General features: G+C 31.1%; 2 protein-coding genes across 8 annotated transcripts; one reads left to right on the forward strand and one right to left on the reverse strand.

Annotated features, from left to right (window-relative positions):
• Nucleotides 1–1,848: 1,848 nt before the first annotated feature.
• Nucleotides 1,849–15,953, reverse strand: LOC148624623 (metallo-beta-lactamase domain-containing protein 1-like). 6 transcript variants are annotated; one of them, XM_088567377.1, is made up of 8 exons: nt 15,884–15,953; nt 12,723–12,843; nt 11,878–11,954; nt 11,537–11,604; nt 9,456–9,554; nt 8,660–8,823; nt 5,274–5,388; nt 1,849–4,166 (listed from the first exon to the last, which is right to left on the reverse strand). In XM_088567377.1, exons 4-8 carry the CDS (start codon nt 11,586–11,588, stop codon nt 3,901–3,903), a joined length of 696 nt encoding a protein of 231 aa, XP_088423503.1. In that variant the 5' UTR covers nt 11,589–11,604; nt 11,878–11,954; nt 12,723–12,843; nt 15,884–15,953; the 3' UTR covers nt 1,849–3,900. The 6 variants fall into 6 exon arrangements, with proteins under 6 accessions (XP_088423503.1, XP_088423502.1, XP_088423504.1 ...); XM_088567376.1 differs by having other exon boundaries at nt 12,647–12,843; XM_088567378.1 differs by lacking the exon at nt 12,723–12,843.
• LOC148624624 (metallo-beta-lactamase domain-containing protein 1-like) lies at nt 15,920–24,641 on the forward strand. 2 transcript variants are annotated; one of them, XM_088567375.1, is made up of 6 exons: nt 15,920–15,997; nt 16,832–16,897; nt 18,747–18,845; nt 19,466–19,629; nt 20,786–20,900; nt 22,596–24,641. In XM_088567375.1, exons 1-6 carry the CDS (start codon nt 15,976–15,978, stop codon nt 22,862–22,864), a joined length of 735 nt encoding a protein of 244 aa, XP_088423501.1. In that variant the 5' UTR covers nt 15,920–15,975; the 3' UTR covers nt 22,865–24,641. The 2 variants fall into 2 exon arrangements, with proteins under 2 accessions (XP_088423501.1, XP_088423500.1); XM_088567374.1 differs by lacking the exon at nt 15,920–15,997 and adding an exon at nt 16,168–16,225.
• The last annotated feature ends 1,494 nt before the right edge of the window (nt 24,642–26,135 follow it).

Below are 26,135 nucleotides of genomic sequence, written 5' to 3' on the forward strand. Positions count from 1 at the left end.
AAACACTAAACTCCAAACCACTATCAGTACTATTTTTGTTGTTGACAAAGCAATGACAGAATATGACTGCAAATTTACTTTAAACATAAATTCCTGACAATTTGCGCATCCTTAAACGGTAATTTAACACCATTAAGTTTCATACTACAGGTAATCCTGCAAGTCGTTGAGGAGGAGCATATGAACAAGTATTGATGAAAAACGCCGAAGTCCAACAGTCGTCATTTCTACAATTTTTGCTCAAACATACTCTTTGACAATATGCACATTCCATTATGGTAATCTAATTTCATTCAAGTCTTGCAAGCGTCAAGGAGGAGTTTCAGACAACCCACCAGGCCAAGTTTTGCTGAAAAAAACGCTGAAGTTCTGCAGCCGTCATTTCGGCTACAATATTTGTCCGAACATAAATTCCAGACGATATACACATCTCCATGTTGTTATATTACACCCACAAAGTTTCATAATAATACTTCTTAGAAAATAATTCGGACAGCTTGATATAATTCTGAATTTTTGTTCTGATTAAATAATATATGTTTCTAACATAGTGAGAATGTGGCCTTCGTTCTTAAAGATTCCATAATCAAATATTCACCTATACTTAAGTCTCAAAATTGAAAATTTAAACAGTCATGGTTAGGTGCTTCATATCCATAGAATTTAGTTTTTGTCATATTCCAAGAAAGATTAATTGGAGACATTTAATTTACTACATCAATGTAACGACCCAAAATAAAGGGCAAAATTAGAATATCAATTAATACCTCGAATTTAATTTTCTTTGAGAGCAAATAAATATTTATTTTAGACATGTACATGTAATTTGGACCAACTGGGCCTAAATAAAAAAAATCTATATATACAGCTAGTTTGGACATTACTGAACCCCTAGGAGTAAAGTTTTATTGTAATAAAATAAACTATTTTTGGATCATCTAGCCCTAGCAGAAGACCAATTTGAAAGTAACTAGTTTGATCCATGATTTCAAAAATAATCTAAATAAGATGCCACACTATTCCCAGAAAATGGGTTTTTGAAGTTAAAAACTTTGTAAAACGATGCCCCATATATTTAGGTATATAAGGGTTTTTCATGGTAAGATTGTAGTCTACTCTTAAAACAATCACTTCCTATGCTATGGGAGTTAGGGAAATCTCCTCGTTAATTCACAGGGTTTCATAACAAAATTTACAAGCCCTACAATTATGGACCCAAAGAATTCCATAAAAGTGAGACTTTTTAAAAATCCACCCTTGCCCCCACTTATACTGATCAAGAAATAAAAAGTAAAATGTAACACAATTATAAAATGCCTATTTCCCCACCTCCTAATCAATCCCTACCTTCCATTTGTAATCCAACAAGTCATACCAAAGCTTCTACATCTGACAAAAACTGTGACTGTGACATACCATTAAAACTGTTTAAGGTGCTGTAAAAAGGGCCAAGGTTATCATAGAAAGATTCAAAAAGATAAAAAAAAAAAAAAAAAATTAAATAGAACATTGTCACATCATCGGTTCAGACTAAAGAAACACACTCTACAGGTAGTTAGTATTGTAAACATAGCATGTAGTTGGTTCTCAGTCTATTTTACATGTAAATCAGTGGGGGGATGCATTATCATTATACTTTTTTACCACTCCTGAAAAAAGTGTCAAGTTATTTCTTTCCTTATTCAAAGTAAGATATGTGAAGAAAGACAAATTATTTTGGTTTTTATTTCTGTTGATATGAAAGTGCAAAATTTGCACTGAGGAACCCTTTTAAAGAGACAACAAATATTCTGAGAACCAAGTAATGAGTTTTAGTAGGCCTAAACTAACACAAAGACAACAAATCTATATCAACACAAAAGTTGTATTTCTTACAAAAACCTGCAGGAATATAAAAATATAAAAATATATAAAAAGGTGAGAACACAAATGTAAAAAGTAGTTAAAAAGTCAAGACTAAACTAAGAGTTAAAAATAGGACATTAATTGAACACTAGTGATACCTGCCACATAATGATGAAAAAAGGGGGATGACAAAATGTTCAAATTGGCCTAAATCGAAAACTACATTTTGTTTTTTTCTGATTTTTTCAACTTTAACTAAATTGTTTGGTACTTAGTAACTGTGCAAAGTTTCAATACAATTCATTGATCCGTTTTCAAGATATTATCTGGAAACTGTCAGGGGACGGACAGACATTCAACTTTTTAGATGGTATCACAAAAATGCAAATTAGTATAAAATATCACACCCATGCTACTACTGATACACTGACTGATGTGTTTTTAATGTCCTTGACTATCCTACCGGGTCTCGCATGAATGGCATATGCAACCAAATGTACACATGTAGTTTAAATATGTACCATACAAATGTGCTACCTGGATAGATTTTATTTTCTAGACTACAACTTTAAACACATTACAGTAAATGTTAAGAAATACCAAAAGAAATTTTAAAGCAAGCCAACGACTCGGTTAATCTACATGCACTCTGTAGTAACTCTGAAAATGTAAGAAGTTTGTGATTCTATCTGCCCATAAATCAAGAGCAGTTTCAGGAGTTGTAACATGCACAAATCATCTCAAAATTGCTAATGAAATGATACTTGTTTCTACAAATCTTGTACACTAGTATACATGGTATGGCCAATTAATATACAATATTGCAGTACATTTTGCTAAACCCCCCTGCCCCCACTTTCCAAAAAAATAAAAAAATAAAATAAAATACCTGTCCCTGAATAGTGTATAGTCAGCCTGGTAGATATCATTACTATTGATGGTTTAACATGCAAATATAATATGAATATTGAATTATATCAAGTACTAGTGCTAAGAATGTCTAGTATCTGTCACTTACATCAATATGTTTCATGTACCAGCTTAAGTATTATTATCAACCCCTGGTAAGTGTCTATGAGAAAAAAAAACACAATAGTCATTCGTCTTTAAATTAAACCTACTTCCACCAAAAAACTAATATTTTAAAAAATCCACAATTTTCCATTTTGCTAATACATGTAGAAGAAGAAATTTCTTAAACATGTTTAAAAACATTTTATATTTAAAACAACATTTTTTGCACATGATATAAAACTTAATTAAGACCAAAACAATTACCAACATAAACATGTAGACAAATTAGTCTATAAAAATAGAAAATAAAGGAGCAACCATTTTTTGGAAAGGGGTGACTAAGCTTTCATATTGAACTGAAATATCCTGACAAAATTTAAAATGAAAAGAAAACAACAGAATTTTCAATCCACCCCATTTATCAAATAGTTGCATGAAAGGCACATTTTGGTGTTAGGTGAATGTGTACAGTCCCATCCCAGGTGTGAGTACAATTATTGTAAACCCTCAACCATTTAAAACATTTGGAGACACAAGAAGATAGAATAATGAAGTATTTGCAATATCACACTGCACAATGTTAGTGTCATTCAATTATGGCTCAAAATCTGCAGTCCATGTGTTTCAGTTTGGTTCACAACAAAATATTTGTAATGAACTTTGACCTGAGTCAGATGAAAATGTGGTACTGGACAGACACTAATTTCTAACTCATTAATGAACAAGAAGGTGAAATGTATCTGAGATTTTAAATGTAAAGCATTCTTGACAAAAAGATAAAATAAAATATATACTTGAGAGAAATTTTTTGTCCAGTCACCAGGGTTATTCGGGTGTTTGGTTACTACCTTAGGGATTAAGAGAACAGCAGAAATTTGAATCATACTTGATCCTCCAATATTCAAAAGACAAATCAAGGTAAATAACAATAATATAACACACTGATGTCAATATTTGACAATTGTTCAAGTTAAAACCACAACTTAACAATGAAATATTGCAACAACTTCTAAATTTACAGGAACAATTAGAACCATCCATTTAATCCGTAACATCTTCTACACTATAAGCAGAGGCCTCTGTGACTTTCCCATCCACATATTTCATACTACATTCCTCATAGTAAACTTCTTGTTGATGCTGTTTTAACTTTTCTGGCACTTTAAACATGGGTCCATGACCAGGGACAATAAAGTCTGCTGTCTGTAACATTTCAATTCTGTTGACTTCCTGTTCTTTTGGGTACTCACTATTTTCCTGCCAGATGCTTGGTTGTTCCAAGTCTTCAAAGCGTTCAAACAGATCACCTGTTAAAATAGGTAAATATACACAAGGGTTGTCCTATTGTTAAAGCTAGCATTTATATCATTAGCTAACAATCATGTTCTAGATTTCTTTACAATGATAAATCACCTGGTTAGTGAAAGCTATACCAAGAGCATTATTCAGACAGTTCACATCCTGCTATAGGATGACCAAATTTGTGATGCAAATTTGTGGCATGGCATCAATCCAGGAGTTTTGATGGACTTTCTGATTACAATACATGTTTAAATATAAATCCAGTAGAAAAATGTGTTTTTAAAGACATATGAAATAATATAATGTCATAAGTGTGTTTTTTTATTTAACAATTTGCAAAAGAATTTCAAATTATAAAGGACAGACTATCACATTTTGTATCTAGAAGTCCACTTTGACCAAGTACATTTCTGCTTTTGAAATAGCCAAAAAAAAAGTGACACTTTGTTAAACTCACTTTTGTAACAAGAACCGAAAAAAGGCATCCATAAAATTTGTACTTGAGATGAAGTCTCCTATGAAGTATAATATTTTGGAGTATTACATATTTTTTTGAGTAAAATGTAAATTGAGAGAATAAATAGTTCCATGTGCCTGTACATTGGTATTTTCAAACCTAAAATGAAAGAAGAATATTCAAAATATTTTGAGTGTTAGATTTAATATCAGGACACTTGCTTTCATTTTTCATATTTTCTTTCATTGGGCTTTTGATCACTCCAAGGACCTGGGGATATGTATATATATCATTATGTGCATTTACAATAACTAAGCAGGTATGTCCAATAGTATTGACAATAAAACTGAAACAATTTTGGGGACCTTTTACAGAAAGTACTTAATACATCCCAGGATTACTTCCAATACAATAGACACTGCAAAACCAGAATAGTAAAGACTGGTCAAATCATTTGAAGATACAGATAAATGCACAATAAATTTCTTCCACATTTTTCTCTGAACTAGAAAAAAAGTTATGATTCTCTCTCAATCACTCAATCTCGGCACTATTTTTAGAGTCATGAAAGTTATCTAAATGTGTTGATTTACGCACTTTAACAACAAAAAGGTCAAAAAACAAAAGTTACATCATATCATCAGTACCTACTCACCTGTAACAGCTATGGTACCCTTACTGGTACCCCTAACAACTACTGAAACATCTTTTCCTGCATGTCCTGGTGTTGCTACAACTTCTAAGTTTTCATCAATTTCATATGGAATGCCCTATAATACATCAATCTGGTTAAACCAGTATTCCCTACAATGCTTTACTACATATACACATATAATACCGGTACATTAGACATCCGTCTGGTTAAACCAGTATTCCCTACATATACACATATCAGACTATTTCATTGTGCTCCATTATTCATTTAGTGATACTTTTTCTGGACAATGTGATATGAACAAGTGATATTAAGATTTGTTGTTGTGATTAGTAAAAAGCAATGTTTTGATGTTTTTGCATTGTTCTCCCGTTACAACAGGAAACATGATATCTAGAATTACTGCTATGGGCAATGCTGAATTTCAATCAGTCAAAACTTGAACATTGCAAAATATAGATTTGTTGTATTCCATTTCAACATCATAATAATCTAACAGTTCTGAGATATAGAAAATATCTTGTACAAATTCACTAGCTGTGTTTAAATGGTAAAATTGGACTTTCATTTCTGCACAAGTGAAATATTTTCCCCCTAATAGTCAAATATCCAGCAAATCTGTTACGAAGCCCAACTCTATTTATCAGTGATTGGACAAAAAAGCATCTTTACCACCAAATCCTTTAAACATTTACTATACCCAGGGACATATATTAGGAATAGTTTGTATATGTCCCTGTTGTAGCTGTCAAATGTATGTTTAGCTATAAGTCAGTGGGAAATGAAATGATAGTCATCAGAGATTTGAAAAATTTCATGGTCATTATTTGTCAATGATGTATTTTAAAGACATTTGACCAACAAATAGCAAGAAAGACAACTCTAATCTGAAAAAAAAAGAAAATTTTATGAACAAAATTAAAACTGACAAAGAAGTAAAATTTATTAAGGGCTTTCCCTACCAGGGAAAGACCTCATTGTTTTTCTAATGTTTTTTTTTCATTCTTCCGTTATTTGCAAAATTTTCTCTGACATGCTCTTCCCTATTCATCTTTCAAGATATCATGACCAAATTTGGACCATCGATAGAGCTCATTAAGGACTTTTACCAGATGACCAGTGAAGAATTCCATTATCCATTGTAGAAGTTATCTCCCTTTTATTGGCGTTTTTTTCAACATGGTTCCCTGAACTCATTTTTCAGGATACCGTATTTGGTGAACATGTAGATGTCATCAGGTTCAATTATGAAATGACCCTTCTAAGGATTTCATTACCATCTTTAAGAGTTATGTCCCTTTAAAACAGTTTCTTTTAATCGCTCATATCTTAAAAACCATGAGAGATAGAATAATTCTGAAAACGGTTTCATGCACATAAGCAGACGGCCTAATTAATAAACATAAATCTGTGCTTTGTTATCAAACCATATGGGAGTTATATCCCTTGAAATATCATACTTAAGTTTAAAAAATTTATTTTGAGAACCGACAGTTGTAGAGACGTGGGGCCTTCATCAATGATCTTTGGTCCATGTGACCTTTCATTTGCACCCAAAGTCAAAGGTCAGAGAGTGCTAATTTTTTTCGCCTTTCAAGATATCATTACAAAATTTGGACCATCAATAGACCTTTCTTAGGACTTGAAGAAGTTATCTCCCGTTTATTGGCATCTTATCAATATATCAATAGGTCCCCTGAACACATTTTTCAGGATATCATTATCATACTTGGTAAACATGTAGATGTCATCATGTTCTATTAGAAAATGAACCTGCTAAGGATTTCATTATCATCTTTAAAGATTTATGTTCCCTTAAAACAATTTATTTCAATCCCTCATATCTTGAAAACCATAGTAAATAGAGTAAATCTAAAAATTGTTTCATGTACACAAGATGAATACCTAATGAATAAACATAAACATGTATTTAATTATCAAACCATACAGGAGTTATATCCCTTGAAATATCATACTTAAGTTTTTCAAATTTATATTTCGAGAACCAGAAGTTGTAGAAACATGGGACCTTCATCAATGATCTTTGGTCCATGTGACCTTTCATTTGCATCCAGGTCAAAGTTCATAGAGTGCTAGAAAGCCTTCTCACTGCAAACTACAGGCCTTGATATTGAAAAAACAATAAGAGGTAAGTGCACTCATACAGCGTATGAAATGACCCTTTCGATAAGCCCTACATTTTGAGACAAAATTTACAACTGTCAGACCGTCTTTTCAAAAGTTATCACAATTTAAATGTTTTGCAGAATCCAGTTTGTGACCTTGACATAAACGTATCACCTTGACCTTGTAAGTTTTTTCAAGGTCAGGTAATCCTAAGATGTATGGTGGTAGTTTCATGTCTCTACGATTTCCAGAGTTTGTTATTGCATCATATTTTAATAATCATTGGGCTCAAGATGAGCTCCAAAATTGCCCAAATTATTTTGTAATTTTGTTGTATATGTTCTGCAAATTATCATACAGTTTTCAGGTTTGACATATCTTGTCAAGTTTTGGATCTATTGAAATTTTAAGTTTTGAGAGCAGGGGTATATATTTTAAAATCCACAGCAGATACACAAATGGTCATTCCACAGAATGAAATATCTGCACAAGTACAACTGTTTCACAAAATACCAAGAACCAATATAAAAAACCAATGACACTGCAACAACTTAAAATTTTCATATTTTCAAATGGTTTGATACATTTCATCAATATCTATTTATAGATTTGATATTGCATCATTTTTTTCAACTTTTCAAAGGGGGTCATGTGATAAATCATTTTGAAGGTCTAAATGAGCACATTTCAAAAATCAGTTTCAACCATGATAAGTAATACATGTTCAAATTGTACCGTCATTAAGTGCAAACATCTAAAGTTCTTTAAGGGTAAGGTTGTTGCATATCAAATGAAAGGTCTTAAATTGTCATCCGAAATATCAATGTTTTGTCTCGAAATAAATGACTTGGGTGAGGTTAATGAGTGCAAAACTTAAGTTGTTTATATAGTTAGGTTGTCGCATATCAAATTAAAGGTCATAATGTGTACATCTCAAATTTCAATTTATTTATATAGAAAAAGAACCCAGTCAGGATTAATAAGTGCAAAATTCTAAAGTTCACAGAAAGTAGGGTTGTTGTATATCTAACGAAAGGTCGTCGAGTTGACATTACAAAAGTCATGATGGGAACAACTGCATTTGACAAGATCACCAAGTGCAAAAAGTAAAACTGTTGTAGATGTTTTAATGTGTATATTACAAAGAGAAAGTTTTCAAGGGAAAGACCTTTCAATTGTTTACCAAACAATTGACATACTAGTTAGAATTGATCTTTTTTCAAACTGATGTAGTTGGTTGTGATATATCTGTTACAAACCTTGTCAAATTGATGCAGTTGGTAGTTGTCTCCTGTTAACACATCATAACATACAATATGTATGGCATTTGTAAATAAGTTGAGATTTCCAATAGACTCTGAAGAACCCTGACAACAAACTACATAATTTATCTTCTCTGGTTTTAATCCATGTTTTCCTAAACCTGCAATAAAACCATGCTTCAACTAAATACTATAAATTTTCTAAATGAGCTAAAAATGTTTAAGCAGAAATAAGATATGTTGTGGCCTATTACTGGGACTCAGATAATGTAAACTGTCAATGCCTTGCAATGACTGTATAGACAATACTTCATTCAATAATATCAAGTACCATCAAAATATATGACAGATTAGGAAGGGTGTATAAGGTGTGTAGACAGAGAGTATGGATAGACTTATTTACTTATATGGGTAAAGTTGGGTTGTGAATAGGCTATGCTATAAAATGAAATATAAATAAGGTCACAGGAAATGAAGTGAGGTAATGAAAAAGCTCACCAATATTTTTTGAGGTTCAATTCTATGACACAAAACTAAACATTTTTTTTATAAACATCTAGACAAGCTGTCTTGGGATGAAACATATTATATCAGGTAATATGATTTTGCACTTTTTTAAAAATAACATTTTGTATGACTTTTTTCCTACAGCCCATATAAAACAATGACCCTTAATTCCCTTTACCCTTTACACAATACAATGTATTGTGAAAATGAGGTCACCCTTTACAATAGAAAATAAATCCTGAAAAACAAAAGTTTGGAATGGTGATTTGGTTCTTACATGCCTTACCTTCCAGAACAAGCTTTGAATCCCAGGCATTACCAGTACCTACAATCACATTTTGGTGACCTTTAATCAGGGTAATGGTGCCAGCAGCTCTCATCAAACCTGAAATGATTTTTGAAATTTTAGATTTATTTGGTAGAACTTGATATTGACCTACTTCACTTTAGCAGTAATATTGGCAAGCCAAGAAATTTGTATAGGATCATTCCAGAAATGGAAAGTTTCTTTTTATCTATTAGTGTTTTCAAGATATTGGCTGAAAACTGTGAAAAAAAAAAAAAATTAAATAAATAAAATAAAATAAAAAATAAAAAAAACCCATCATTTTTCATCTTTCAAGGGCAATAACTCTTACAAGGAGTCACCTGACAACTTTGATCCCTGAAAACTTTTGAAGGCTGTATAATAAGGATCATTTTAGCAATTGAAAGCTTTTGGCTAAACCAAACCGTTTCGGACATTGATGCAAAAAAACTACTGTCTGTCCCCTATCTTCTATTTTTAGTAACAGTGGCCATGTTTTTCAACAGATCAAAATGCCCACATTAGTTATCTGCAGGATACCCCAAGGAACATTCATGCCAACTGGTCAATTAGTGCCAGAGGAGAAGATTTTTGAAAGAAATAAAATTAAAAATAGCAAAAAAATGTCGAAAAAAGGCAATAACTCCAACATGGCTCGATGGATTAAAATGCAAATTTGACCATAGATAGATCATGTTGAACACTTTTACCTGCGTCAGAATTTGGCTAAACCTAATGGTTTTGGAGATACATGCAAAAAAACTACTGTCTTACCCCTATGTTCTATTTTTAATAACAGCGGCCATGTTTTTCAATGAATCAAAAATCCCCACAAAATTTCTATGCAGGATACCCCAAACTACATTCATACCAAGTTTAGTTTCAATTGGTCCAGTAATGTCAGAGGAGAGGAGTTTTGAAAAATTGTTAACGACGATGGACACCAAGTGATGGCAATAGCTCAAATGGCCTTTCGCCAAGTGAGCTAAAAATGACTTATCAATCACAATAATTGGTCATTTATTGCCAAATTTCAAACCCTTTTAGTTAAAAATAAGTTAATTGTTGTGGCAGTGACCCAGCCTATCAGGTACATGAATTTTTTCTGTTTACATCAAATGTTTAAGAACCAATAATTTCAACTGGAATGAGAGGTTACAAGGAGCCTTATTGCTCACCTAGTTCATTTTTCAACTAACTCAAGGAGTTGTTCTACAACTTCAACACAATAGAGTCATTTGTAGGTCTTAACATTAGGATCATTTCATCAATTTAAAATTTCTTACTTCATCCATCTGTAATAGTTTTCAGGGAATTGGCTAAAAATTAAAAAAAAAAAAGACCTGTTATTTTTCATCTCTCAATGGCAATAACTCTAACAAGGATGTCTTACCACTTCAACACAAGAATACTGTGTAGGCTGTATCTGTAAGATCATTTTGTCAATTGAAAGTTTTATCTATCTATTATGTGTTTCAAGATATTGGCTAAAAACATCATCTTGACCTTTTTACGACAATAACTCAAACAAAGAGCCCTAAAAATAACTCTTAAAACTCAGATGAGACTTTTGTAGGCCTTATCAGCAATTAAAAGTTTCTCACTTTTTTATAGTGTTAAGGAAATTGGCTAAAAACTAAAAAAAACATACTTTTTTGCCTTTCAAGGGTACTCTTACAAGGAGTAATCCTACAACTTTCAATCTATAGGGCATTTCCACTAAATGGACTTAGTACAGCTCTTTAAGCTGAACAGTAAATTTACCATCATTTTTCTTGATCCATCATAGTTATTGAGATATATTACCTTGAAATATGTGGTTTTACCATTATGTTCTATCAACAATCCATATGCAAATTTTGTGCATGATACCCTGAGCAATATTCACACAAACTTTTATTAAAACCTGGCAAGTAATTTCACAGTAGAAGATGTTTGAAGTTAAAGCTTACATATAACAATTATGACTGATGCTAAGCGAAGCCTTTGGCCAGTTGAACTATAAAGGACTTTTTCTTTATCTGATAAAATCATACAAAATAATTTTAAAAAATACCAACCAGGACCATCTTGGCTGCAATAACCATCACGAATGACAATAACTTCATACATATCAATCGATCATTCACTGTAAAACAAATGTGACAATTACCGGTAAAGGCAAAAGACAAAGTATCACATCATTGTGATGTGTCCTCATTATGCATCGCAGAGGAATATATGTAAATTATAGAGAAAAAAATACAAACAAAACAAATTGTTCAAACTCTGTCACAAATCTTTAAATTAAAATGAAAGAAATGTGTCTTTACTATATAGTACATAATGTAGAATCAATGTCAATCTTAGTAAATGAGTATTCACAGTTTAAAAACCCTTCAGGATTCTATGGAAAACTAACACTTTGCTCAATCTCCTAGTGAGCCAATGCCACCTCTGCAGTGAACATAAAAATCCTTCAAAATCTTCCAATTTTACCTGTAAAATTGTAACCATTTAAGAATTGGCAATAATAAAAATTTTGTCATATTGTTTATTGCGCGAAGTGCAATAAACAAAATATGCACATGGAAAATTTATTTTATTTTTCAACAGACAAAATTTTTATCATAGCCAATTCTTATAAATTAATTTTAAAACATATTTTTATCTTTAAACATGAGAAAAGTAGCTCTGAATTTAACTGAATAGGGGCGAGTCAATATTTTTTTTATCCATTGAGATATAACAAAATTATTTTAACCAAACAGATTACGGTATTTATCTCAAGTTAATTTATAAAAAAAATGTCATATTGCACAAAGGCTTTAAAATCTGAAAAGTTTCAACCTGTTTTAATCCATTACTCAATAACGTTCTATATAAACATACTTTATAGCAAAAGTAGCAGATCTACGACCAACAGTTCCAGGATTGGACCCCTTTTGTCCGAAATTTTGTTAATGAGCAAATAATAGCCTCTTTTTTCTGGACCCTAGTCCCCTTTTCAAAATCTCTGGATCCAAGTCTGATATAAAGACTTCCTTTATCAATTATGAGCAAAGAACTTTCTATCCAGATTTTAACTACAATTTACATCCACTAGTGATTTAGACAGTTTTACACTGAAAATATGGAGAGTGTTTTTCATATCAACTTTTAATTAAAATTCAATATTTATTATCACTTACCTTTTGATTATATGATGTAAATATTTTATTGTATATAAAGTGTGAATATATACTTGTAATCACATTATTTACATACTTGCAGACAGTTCAAATGACAGCATGCCAGTGTGACATGTACTGAACAAAAACAAAACTACTGAAATCTTCAATTATTGCTTAAAATAAACTGAAAGAAATCTTTTCATGACCTCATTAACCTGAAATGGAGTAATAATAAGTTATAGCTAATTAAGTTTGGATAGTTTTCAGATCTAAAATAAGTAGACAAAGATACATATAATTTTGTTACCTTTGTTCTTACAAATCCTTGGCCTCAAGGTATAAAAAATATACCTAATGGAACAAGCATTATGATTACAGTCAAGTTTAACTATATGCTCATGAGTTTGCACAGAATGTTTTTACATATTTCAAAATATTCTTAAGAACTGTTTTGTCCTTTTGATACTTTTGGTTTCTGGTTGAATGTTTCAGAAAGCAGACTTTTTATGCTATCTACCCCATTTCACAAGAAAAATAGTTTAATATGTGCATTTCCAAACCTGCACCAGCAATCTTTGAGATATTAAGAATCTAACAGCTGTACGAGGGCAAGATCGGGAAATCTAAGACAGCGAAGGGTAACATTTAATGGTTCTCTAAGGAGGCTTCACCAAGTTAGAGAACTATTACATCTTACCCATGGGTGTCTGGAATTCCCAATCTTGCTTGAGAAAAGCTGGTGTTTGATTCTTTTTTACATTTTGAGTTTGTTTTCTTAAATGTTTGAATTGAAATGACCTATATATGCAACAGATGATGATGACATACCAGTGAGGTCAGTGATACATCATGACCAGGTATACAATGTAAAATATGGGTCACTTCAAAACATGTACAAACTGCAAGAAATAGTTACTGATTATTCTCGATAAAAATGTAATTTCAACAGATCTTTCAAACACAAATTGGTGAGATATGATTATTCAGGAACATTTTATTCAAGTGTATTTTTTTTTATAGGAAAGTGCATGTTCCGTCTCAACACATTGGTGAGATAAGGAAATCTTGTACAGCTATAAATAGAAATTTTATTATCTCTTTTATAGTGAGAAATAGCAGTCTTCAAAACATCAACAAAAGTAGTTATACTGGCGTTCAATTCAATTGTCAGCAAAACTGATATGAAGAATATGAAAACATATAAATGACAAAAGTCCTAGATTTTGTCTGTACTGGAATCAGACCCCAAGTGTAGGTAGGAAGTGTATATTAGAGGGAGAAGTCACTTGTAATAATCTACCAGTATATACAATGTAGAACACTGCCATTGCTATTTGGCTGTTTATTAGCCAATTTTTTTTCTTCAAATTTTCCAGTTGAAAAAGGGTAACTTTACCAAGGGTGTTCGTAAAAAACCACTGGATGGATTTTGATGCGTGATATCCCAAATTAAAGATGAAAGATTGGAGAACGGCAAAATACAATTTTTATTTATTTGAAATAAGAGGAATTTAAATACCTCCCATTTCCAAAGTAAGTTTTTTTTAAAACAAATAAGCAAAAAATTCACTTTTTTAAATACATTGTATTCATAAAGTATGAATTGTCATTTAATGTTTAACAATAATAAGTAAGTCTCTGTATCTTAAAGTATGAATTGTCATTTAATGTTTAACAACAATAAGTAAGTCTCTGTATCTTAAAGTATGAATTGTCATTTAATGTTTAACAATAATAAGTAAGTCTCTGTATTCATTGGTAACTTGTTATTATCCTTACTTCTTCGTAGTTTATGATGTTATACAAAAAGTGTGTATCATTTAAATCATTGGAAAGCTAATTTGTAATGGTAATGTTCCATATCTTGAATCATAATGCAAGTACATCTTTCCGTATCTTTTGTCAATGTTTGATACATGGACACGAGAATTTGAAATGGATATCAAATGATCTTATAGAATGGAACAAACTGTTTATAAAATATCAAACAAAACCGATAATGTCAGCCTAGAAACATTTACTAGTGAATGTTGACAGTGTTGTTGCTTGACCCATCATAACATCGTAAGCACTAGGTCTAGGTTTTTAGTTATTGTGTTACTGTAGAGTGTTTGCTCTGGCATCTCTCAAACTTCAAAAATTAAATATTTAGGTTTTTGATAAAAAAAAAAAATGTAAACCAATGTAAATGCCTCTTCAAAGTCCACTTCAAAATTTACTGAGAAAATTTACGCTGTTAGCTATTTGTCCAAGACCAACACTTTTATAAGGGGTCAAATCATCGGGATGTATTCAAACACATCTTCAAGATCTTTCCATGCAAATATTAGGTTTTCCTGTATTTCATTTTGATGGAGAACCTGAACATAAGGACTTAGCCTTGTTGGGACGAGCATCCATTAAAAGCACATTCATTATATAAGCAAGTTAAGACGGCACTTTAGAAAAAGATCAATTACCATACTTTCTGAGTGTTTTCATGACACAGGTGGATAAAGTGCAAAAGAACGGCGTTGCCCCAATTTGGGCCCACAAAGAAAAAAAATATCGTCAGAGATTTAGCAATAAAATAATTTTGGTCGGGCCCTTCAAATCAGGTTGGTCGGTGAACGGCAAACAAACATATTTTTAATTTAGGCCTAAGCTGTCAATCATTGTGTCTTTCTGTTTGTTTAACCATGCAAATTAATTACCAATTTAAAAAAATAAAGAAAGGTCTTTCAAATGATATCATTTTTATTACATAATAATGAGATTTAAATACTTGAATAACAGTTGGAACTTGACCAATTTTATCAAAATTTTCCTTGCTTTAAATGATAAGTAATAATTGATTTTCACAGGAAAATTTTGACATATTTATTATATTTTAGTGAATTGAGAACACATTCTTCCTCGGTATTTTCATCATAACTTTGTCAGTTTTATAACTCTTTAAACTAAAATCATGAAATAATTTCTCTTCCTCTCAGTATGTATGTGTCAAATGTAAATCTTATATGCTTCATGTTTAACCAGAATAGAGACTGGGGAGGCACTGTTATTTTTACACATTATATAGACCCTGTTAGGAGTGACCAGTCCCTGTAATATAAAATAAATTATAAAGTCCCTGGCCCTGGGCTGCCTGGTGTAGAACAACAATTGAAAGAAGAAAATAAATACACTTCAACTCAATTAGGAAGTGGGATTTTATTGTTGATCATTGTCATATTGAATATGTATAGCTGTCATGAATTACAAAGGGAAAATTACCTTATTGAGCAAACACTTTTCCAGAATTTTCGTGTCGTTTCAATAATGGGATTTAAACGGCAAGGGGAGTGAAGTGATGGAAAATAGATTTTATGGTCAATTGTGAACGTGTTTGTAAGTATCTTGCATATCTTTATTTTTTTTCAAATAAGTTTCTACTTTTTAAAATAGACGTGTTTTTACTATTCAATTCGCAGCATAAAAGGCCTCTATATCCCCATTTTTTCCTGTTAAAATCATCGTACCTGGTGACGAGACTGCGAAGGGACGAAGGACAAGTTAACGTACTAGATTATGACTTAGAATATTCCTCTCACACTTTCAGTTGTTCCGTAATTAAAGGTAAGTTTTTCTCATTCATCGTTAGTTTTTATTCACATGAATCATTTAAATAGAATAAAAACTCCTTACGATTTTATTTATGTAATAAATTAATTCAATTTGTTTCTACATCATTTCCATTTATGACCCTATTGAGTATTGTATTAGGGATTTTTTTCTGATTTGGCCCAAATTTTGGGCGTCCGTATTGCCAGAAGCATCCTGAAAAATCTTTATGGTCCTTTAGGGATGCTTATTGTAATATAGAATGCTAAAATATAGTCACTATAAAACTATGCACATATATAATATGTTCTGTGTGCACTTAAAAGTCTGCCTGTATTATTTCAATCATTTACTCTATTTTCTTATTTTTTACTGTTGTATTTTCATGTTCACTCTGTATAATACTCCCACTTGGCCACTGATTTTTGAATAAAGTATGTCTATTCTTGTATCCTGTATCCTTGTATATACAAATTACTTCATTGGTTGGTGCCTAATAAGTAAACACCCACACTGAATACACATCTTAGGTAGGTGTTTTTAGTGTATTTTTTTCAAATATCCAGGTCTTATAAAGCTACTTAGAATATACTTGTATTATCATTTTATTATTTTTTATAGATCTTGTAGGAGATATGTATGAAGTGACAATCTTGAAGACTGGTTACTGTGTTCAGGATGGTCCTGGTAGGTCATATTTGTGTTTCATACTAATTGTGCAGTTGTACTTGTATAAGATAAGAAAACATTGCTTCAATTTGTTGTAATACTAATGCGAATTTAATTAACAGTAAACACAAGCTCTAATGATCTTTTAACATAATATGAACACATAAAATATGACATAAAACACATACATGCATGATGCAAAACATTTACATTTTGTACAAGCACAGAAGTAGGCAGGTCACATACAACATTACATACATGTATGTACATGTACATGTAGATTAAGCACTGGTGTTAAAAGCAACCTAAATGTTGTAGCACTAAGCATTGAGAAAAAGACTACTGAAAAATCAAAGTATAAGCAAAGAAAAGCTGTATTAAAATTTAACATGTAAAATGAAAGATACACATGTATCATAAATCAGCTAAGCTAATACATGCCAACACCTAGGGTTTCAGCCTGATCTTCTGGGATTTTGGCCCTCTTTCAGAGTTCATGGTTGAGAAAAATATTCTCAGGATTTTTAGAAATTGCCAGGGAAAAAAATTCACATCCCTTTTCCCAATCAGAGGTTATCTAACTGAATATTTTATTCTTAAGGACTTCAACTATGAACAAAGTGAATGATTTTGAAACAGTCTAATGGAACAAGTTCAATTTTCTCTTTGGAAACATCATCAAATTTTCTCCAGATTCCTCATTTTCATTTTCGGCTTTTGGGGGGGGGGAAGTTCTCTCCACTCATCCCCCCACCAGGGCTTTGCCCTGGACCCACTGGAAAACTTAAGAGGTCCACAGACCCCTCGCTGATTTTTATCAGGGTTTTCATCATTTTTATGTTGGCAAGTATTTAAGCAAAAAAATTCACCCAAACATAATAACTATTTGCAAACTGAGCAGGGACATTCCGAACCATTCCAGGATTACAAAAGAGTAACATGTTATCGTGTGCATAATTTTACAAGATACCATTTTTTACAAACATAAATATGTCATTTCATTATAAATATATTAAATAACAGAGGACCCAATATAGAGCCTTTGGGAACACCTACATGTATGTGGATGTCAGCCCAACTGCTCAGTTATGTTTTTTGTAATCCCATATCATCGTCAGTGTAGATTAAATTGTAGCTAGTTGAAATAATAGAAATGAAGATAATCTTATGAAAATTAAGATATTAATGAACATGTTATGGTACTCAATTTTATTTGTCAATTCCTTTCCATTAAAATGAGTAATCAATGTCATAGTAAAATGTGTATGTACAAATGAATATGGATTTGCTTTACAAAAAATAACTTTCTAAGACTTTTACTTTAAAATGAATTGTAGTGCATGTGGAAATCATATAAACTATTATTTCAAAAATGTAACATTTATTGGTTGCTTTCATTTATTTCAGTATTCTTATAGGCACATTTATGTTAGACATGTACTTATATACTGCTGTATGTCTGTCTGCCTGTCTGTTCACCCCTATGTGCATACATGTACATACTTATTTCAAAAATGTCATCAAAAATATTTTACTATAACAATGTTAGTCATCATGACAGGAAGCTTATTTCATTTATCAATTTTGTTTCTGAGTTATGGAATTTTTTAGCATAGTTGATCATTAGCCATATCACACAGAACCTCATGTAGATTTGCTTCAAGTTCAAGTCCTTCTCTAGGTCCCTTTAACCTGTTCTGATAATGGTTCACTGATAGATAAACTTCTCAAAGGTAACTGCTCCATATCTCTCTCATAGCATTATGTTTTCATACAATCTTGAAATAATTGGAAAAGAACATGTAGCACTAAGCCTAATGTTAAACCATCATTACCTTCAAGACCTAAAAGTTATTTCATGTTCTAGGTTTAATGAAAGCTGGAGGGACAATTACACTTATCAAGGGCCCACAGAACATCATTGTGGACACAGGTAGTGCATGGGACAAGCAACTTATCCTAGATGGTAGGCATGAAATAAAAATCTTTAGTTTTCAAGCTCCTTCTGAATATTGTTACATTTTTCTATAATCACTCTAAGAGTCTTGGATGTTGTGTGACACCTTTTGCCTGTTTAACTATTAAATACAGGTCAAATTTTATTATTACATACACACGTACTTTGGAAGTGTCATTTTTTCTGTGTGATACCAATGTTTGTGGTTTTTATGGTTAAATCATTGCACAATTTCAACTTCCTATGGCAATGTGAACTTTTGATTGTAGTTTGTAGTGAATCTAACTTATTCAGAAATCCGCTTAATACCTACGAACTGTTGAAAACCCATGAAAAGATACCTGTAAATATAAAGATCTTTACAGTTATATATTTACTGTACAGAAGTTCAGACCACTTTTCACTAGAGAGTATTCATACCGTGAACTTTAATCTCAAGGTAAAATGACTATTATTAGTAACTTTATGCATGGCTGATGTACAGCATTTTTAGCACATCAGGATTCCACATCTTATTGATATCTAGTTGTCTAAACAATCAGTATTGGTGATGAATTAGTTGTTTTCATTGTTTTCACCTTAGATCATTCTGTAAATATAAAAAAAATGTCATTGTCTTTCACTTAAAGGTTTAGCAAAGAATGGACTTGCTCCAGAGAATATTGGCTTTGTTGTGTGTACTCATGGCCACTCTGACCATGTGGGAAATAACAACCTGTTTACCAATGCTATCCACATCGTTTGTTATGATGTTTGTGTTGGAGAACAGTACATGCTTCATCAGTTTGATCAGGTTTGTATGGTAAAACTTTAGTGGAGGTTATCCTATAGTAAAAACCTACATAAGTTTGTTAGGAAACTTGATTTTTTAACTATATAATGATACTCTATATTGAGATTTCATATGTTCAAAATTCAGGCAACTTCATATTCTCATGAGATTCAAGCATTAAATTGTTTCAGTACTTAAACTTTATAAGTTAGAAACTCTTAAGCTTGGATTTTATTTGCCAAAAAACTATCAGTACATTTTTTTTCTGAAATTAAATTTATATAGGACTATACCTAATGTACTAGGAATGCTCACTTTAATTTAAGCATTCTTTTCGAAAAGAATTGCCAATTTGTTTTCCTGAAGATTGTTTCACATCTGAGGGGTGTGTTCTTTGGGATATAAAATTAACACCCCCCTTTTTAACTGCAAAATTATGGTAATAATGAGCAAATGATTCCCCTTGTTTTATTGCAGGATCCATCATTGCTCACTTTTCATGTGACTGTGATATTCATTGTTTTTTTTTACTTTTAATTATTGTAGAATAGTAATTGCATTTCTGCTTATGACTTTTGCGAAACAACTTGATAATTCACATATACCAGTAATTTTTTGCCAGTGACTGAAATACGTTAACACCACCACATTTTGTAATTAATTTATTTTAGCTGGTGCTGTGCTTTCAGATATAGTCATTTATAACAAAGTCCCTTTATAAAATACAAAACACTGAATTTAAAGGTAAAAATGAAAAATAAAAATGCTTTAAAGGGACAAGTAATGGAGCTGCAGTGATACTAAAAATATCAACAATTTCAAATGACAGTACCATGTCAAATGACAGTACCATGTCAAATGACAGTACCATGTCATATGACAGTACCATGTCAAATGGCAGTACCATGTCAAATGACAGTACCATGTCATATGACAGTACCATGTCAAATGGACTGTGATTTGTCGATTAACAGATTAACACCATTTTGCCCTATCTGGCACACTGCAATCTTTTCTATGTTGACTTCCAAACTGTCATTATTCTGTATTTAATGTTATTTTATAAATGCAAAACGGGATATGAATTGCATTGAAAGATTTCATCACAGCAGAATGTGCCTAGAAGCCACTATTATTACCACCTGATTTTTACTTATCCCCATTTTTGCCTTTCTAGGGTATCCCATATGAAATAGATGACTATGTTGAAGTTATACCTACCCCAGGACATACAGGTAAAGATGTCTCAGTACTGGTAAGGAAAACAGATAAAGGAACAGTTGCTGTTACAGGTATATTATAATGTTTTCCAGTATATTACAGTATTAATCTTCAACATTTTATTTTCAGTATTGGGGTCACTGTGATGCTGTAAATTGGAATATTTTTTGGCGTTTTTGGTGGTTTTCTGACAAAATATGCCAATTAAAAGTTGGTGAGTTTTATTTTTGCCTTCCATCAGAGTAAAAAAATCCATCTTATTCTAATGCTACCTGGGACAGATTAATTCCTCCTGTTTTTTCTGTATCAAATAAATAGCTATAAAAACATTTATTATCTATTTTCATGAAGGTAAATGGAGGTCACAATAGGTAAACAAACAACACACTTTGTTATACATCATTTGTCGTTTGGTCAGCAATGATATTATACCAATATGTATTGGCACTCTTAATATTGGCATACATTATATTCTTGTGTGTTTAATTTTGACACTTTTAAGGGGCGCCAAACAAACCAAAATAAAACTACAACCATCATATCCCAATTTACGATATTTTCTTTCTCACTTCAAAACTGCACATGACCTAAAGCTATTAGATGGAATAGCTCACATTCAAGTCAGAAAAACCGGTCCGCAAACCAAGACTGCCAGGCTGCATCTGTTTGCATCTGTAAAGGAAAATGTCTAAAAGGTCCAAAAGTACTTGCTGAACAAAATGTCACAAATGTAACATGTAAATATTGTTGTGGTAATAAATGACATGTCAATGTTCTGATATTTTTTTGTTTTAGTTTTTCATAATAAAATCTTGTAGATTGATGTAATGGATTATAGTTCATGTAATAAAATATTTTTCAAATGTAGTTCATGGAATATCATGTCCAATAACATTCAACATTTTCATAAATCATAAACATATTTTTCTTACAAAATGTTCAGTAATATGTGGAATCCCCCTGACAATTAAATCTAATGTGATTCCAGGTCTTACTGAAATTTAGTAGGATCTGGAATCCACCTAGGGCAAATCGTCGAAATATCCCAATTTGTCTTTGGACAAATTAGAATTCCAATTTTCACTAGGAGCATTCCAGATTCTAGTGGATTACAATTTGCCCTCGTAAATATAACATATTTTAAACTGTTTTAGATTCAATTCAAAATGCTTCAACATTTAAACTTGGTACTTTTTGTTTGCTGTTTCTGTTTATAAAGATGAGTCAAAATGTGACAGATGTATTGTGGAACATAAATATGAAACAATTTCTTGCATTTTAAGTTGAGCATCAAAGTACTTATTCAAATATAATTTCATTATGAAACAAAACTGTAAAAAAAAGATTTCCCTTGAAGCTGCTATGGTGTAATATTTGCTGATGAATAATTTTATGGAATAATACAAGTCTTTTTGTATTTTTGAAACAATTATGATGTTGCCTCATTAACCATGGAATATTATTAAAATATTATATACGCCACTGGGTTATAAAAAATATCTCTCTTTCATCAGAAAGCATTGCGATAAATGACCTCTGATTGACAAGTCCTGACTACTGTGTTTTCTAATATTTATTTCATATTAATTTTGTATTACTTTTATGTTGATAGCTAAAAAAATCAAACGAAATTTAAAAAAAAAAAAAAACATGGATCTTATCTTTTTTTATTAGTAAAAGAAATTTTTTGCTTGTATTTGAAGTTAGGCTTTGAATCTAAACAACAGAAATAGATTGAATAGTGTAAGAATTTGAATTATTTTTAGGTGATTTATTTGAGTGTTTTGAAGACCTTGAACAGCCAAGTCTATGGCAGGACAACAGTGAAAAGCCAGAAGACCAAGAGGCTAATCGCATAGGCATGTTACAGATCGCAGACTATATAATCCCTGGGCATGGACCTATGTTTAAAGTGCCAGAAAAGTTTAAGAAGAATATGCAAATTGTATTCTATGAGGAATATACAGAGTTTGATGATGGAAATGTAGCTCAGTCTTCTGAATATCATGTTATGTTTGAGGATGTTACTGATTAAACATACTGTAATTTTAGAAATTAGTTTTTGGACAAAATGTGATTGATTTAAAATTGAGATAATTTAAACTTGTAATATGGATTTTTGTGGGATTTTCATTGTGTTACAAATATATAATTCATATTTTTGATCCAAGATGACAAAAATTGCAATAAATCACAAAATAATTTCTGAATAGCATGATTTTTATTTTGCCAAATCAGATCAGTAATTTTGTACGGTAAAAATATAAACTAGAAGAGAATTATAAAATACTGGTATTTTTTAAATTTTCATATCAATTATGAACATTTGTTTCCGTATATCAGAAGTGATTTATTTCAAGGCTGAAGGGTTTTTAAGTAAGTGTTGGCACTTAGAAAATCCAACGTTTCAAGATTTGTACTAAATCAGTTTTTTTTTAATAGTTTATTGATGAATTAATTGATAATTAGTTGTGATGTGTATGTCCAAACATTAGTGTTATGGTGCAGTTTTTCTTTAATTATGTATTTCATGCCCTAATTATATGTTGTGATAAAGTTTAGTCAGGTCTAATAAAAAATTCAAATTATTCTACAAAAAACAAACTTTTAATCAAGTTTTTGTAACAAGTTAATTGGTAAGCTTCTTTTTTTTTTAATTTTGAAATTTATGTAAATATTTATTATAATTAGCAGTTCAGCTTCTATCACATGTTTTGGGATTTGATAAATCATGCAACTTACAAGTGCCATAGAATCATTAATCTCCAATTAGTTCAGTGCAATACATAGGTAGATCTAATAAGATCTGTTTTTGTCCTACCTCATTTGAAAATAAAGGAACAGAAATAGGTGTAATCATTAGAATTGATAGGAAAAAAATATTGCTGATTCAATTTTAATGCTGCAGATGTCAATGTCTTTCTTTTGAAATTCTGTTTTTACAAGGTAAAATTATTTTTAACCCTTTTGGAGTTACATGGGTACAAAATTTGGCCACACAAAAAAATCGACTCTGTCGTTTTTGTTCCAATTAAAATTTTTTTTTTCAAATTGGATTCCTATTGAAAATCCATGCCTATGTTTTCAATCAGATTTCAGATATCTCTTACAGTTTTATAGTTATAAGGCCTAAAGGGGACCACACCAAAAAATGATTTTTTTATTTTTGGTCTGATTTCAAAACTTTTAATTAAATTTAGAATTTTTGTGTAATATATTGTGTCCTAACCAATTGTTGTTTCCATAATGAAATGCAAGTCCCTTTGATGAAGTGTGTCAAAAACTAATATTGTCTCCACCTTGCCCAAAGTGAATATTGTTCAACATTCTGCAGTCATATCATACTGCGCTCTGCAAAGCTCTTTGTTACCTTTTTTTATTGGTATTTTGACATTCCAAGGGCTGGTTTGTCCCATTAAAAATTCCCCTTATTTCGTAAACCAAAAATATAAGGTTTTATTTCTGAAAAGTGTAATTTTTGGTCCATCAATTAATACATCCCTTCACAAAAAATATCCAAATGCTTGTGTTGAAGAAAAAATATTGATTTATTTTTAAAAATGTAATTTTTTCCTCATTTTATCTCAGAACTAATGGTGTCAGTTTAGTATGACAAAAAATTGCTTAAAACAAATCTTTACAAAACTTGGTTTTGATATTGAGTTTCAAGAAATGGTTTTATTACTATATAATCATTGGACTGTTGACCTTATTTGCTATGAAGTCTTTGTTTGCTTAACAGATATTTACAATTGTTTGTTTTTTTTGTATAATTTTGTTGTTTGTTTGCATATAAAATTGAGTCTTGACAATTGTTGTTGGTTTTATTCTCAGTTTAAATTACTAATCTTTATTCAATATATATAATACCTTATCAATGCAATATTGAATAGAAAATCCATTTTGGAGTATTTCACTGTTTAAGATAATTTTATTATTTATGTTATTGTACACAGTCATAACCTTTATTGTATAGCAATATAATTTCCACATGGAAAGCAATTGCAAAATAAGTGTGCAGTAAAATGTTTATCTTGCACTAGTGCAAATATAATTAAAATTTGTGACGTTATCAGTGACAGAAATCGTTTTAAACAGGACTAAATTATATTGCCATACAATAAAAGGGTTATTGCATAGATACTGGGCGATATTATCCCTCATAAAATGTATATTGCACTCATGAACTTGTGCAATATTAAGTTCTACACGGGATAACATTACCCAGTATTCAAGCAATAAACCTATATTACACTAGAAAGCCACCAAGCATCAGGATTTATTATGATCCCAAATTGCACTACTGCAAGCATAGCTTCAAATTCAAGACATCATCGGTAAAAAACTTTTTGAACAAATGTTTGAGCTTTGCTTTACCATAAAAGGGTTATGTTTTGCTGGAAAATAAGGGAGTATCATCCGATGTATTCTTCGATATTATACAACTTTACTAAATAGACTATTGAATTTGATTGCTCTGTTAAAGTGGTACTAACCAATGAAAACTATTTTACATAAAAACGTCTGCAATCCAATTAAAATCGCCACCAACTTTACAATAAAAGACACACATTTATATACAAGGAAACACAAGAAAATAATATAAGGTACATACATAAAAGAAGTGCCCCTAACCCCAAGAAAATATACATACCTGCAAATCAAGAACGGATGCAAAAAAGGAAGACAAAAACAAAACACTGAAAACACCTATATCTACGATTGACAGAAATAGTCTATGCATTTTATGACAAAATGTAGAGGTACATCTATGTACGGATATAACAGTTCGAAAAGATTATTTTATAAACAATATATATATAATGTTATTGAGTAAATCGCTCAAGTAGTTATTATGTCCCTCACCAAATGGTAGGGAGATGTAGTTTTTTTACTCTAATCGTCTGTTTGTCTGCACGTCAGACTAGTAGTGCACAATTCCTCGGATACTACTGCACCAAAAAATAATGAAATTTTAAATCATTCAGAAATGAAAAAGAGTGCCAAGGTACTATTGGAAATCAAAAGAATGTAATCCAGGGAAAATATATTTTTAATTTATTTGAAATGAAATACATAAAAGGAATGTTAAGTACTATCTTAAACTTTAAAACAACCACTTCTACTGAATAGTAAACACTATCTTTGTCATGTTCAATAAGTACTCTAACATAATGAGTAACTTGCTATGACGGAAAAACGAAGTATGTTAAATACACACTGGATTAAAAAATTTATGTTCGATATTTGTATTTGAGTATTTTATATAATATGATTGTTTATATTACCAGTGGAAATTCTTATTT

This window comes from Perna viridis, chromosome 2, assembly GCF_037379345.1.
Source record: "Perna viridis isolate PV_CMFRI_1.1 ecotype Kerala chromosome 2, ASM3737934v1, whole genome shotgun sequence".
Lineage (NCBI taxonomy): Eukaryota > Metazoa > Mollusca > Bivalvia > Mytilida > Mytilidae > Perna > Perna viridis.

What these genes read in the sequence shown, in the direction of transcription:
- LOC148624623 (XM_088567379.1), bottom strand. Translation starts at nt 11,588, where the DNA reads ATGTATGAAGTTATTGTCATTCGTGATGGTTATTGCAGCCAAGATGGT. An exon ending in TTCAAAGCTTGTTCTGGAAG is followed by an intron (nt 8,824 to 9,455) that starts GTAAGGCATGTA and finishes GTTTTATTGCAG; the next exon opens with GTTTAGGAAAACATGGATTA. An exon ending in AACTGCATCAATTTGACAAG is followed by an intron (nt 5,389 to 8,659) that starts GTTTGTAACAGA and finishes GATGTATTATAG; the next exon opens with GGCATTCCATATGAAATTGA.
- LOC148624624 (XM_088567375.1), top strand. Translation starts at nt 15,976, where the DNA reads ATGGTCAATTGTGAACGTGTTT. An exon ending in CTGTGTTCAGGATGGTCCTG is followed by an intron (nt 16,898 to 18,746) that starts GTAGGTCATATT and finishes TTCATGTTCTAG; the next exon opens with GTTTAATGAAAGCTGGAGGG. An exon ending in CAAGCAACTTATCCTAGATG is followed by an intron (nt 18,846 to 19,465) that starts GTAGGCATGAAA and finishes TTTCACTTAAAG; the next exon opens with GTTTAGCAAAGAATGGACTT.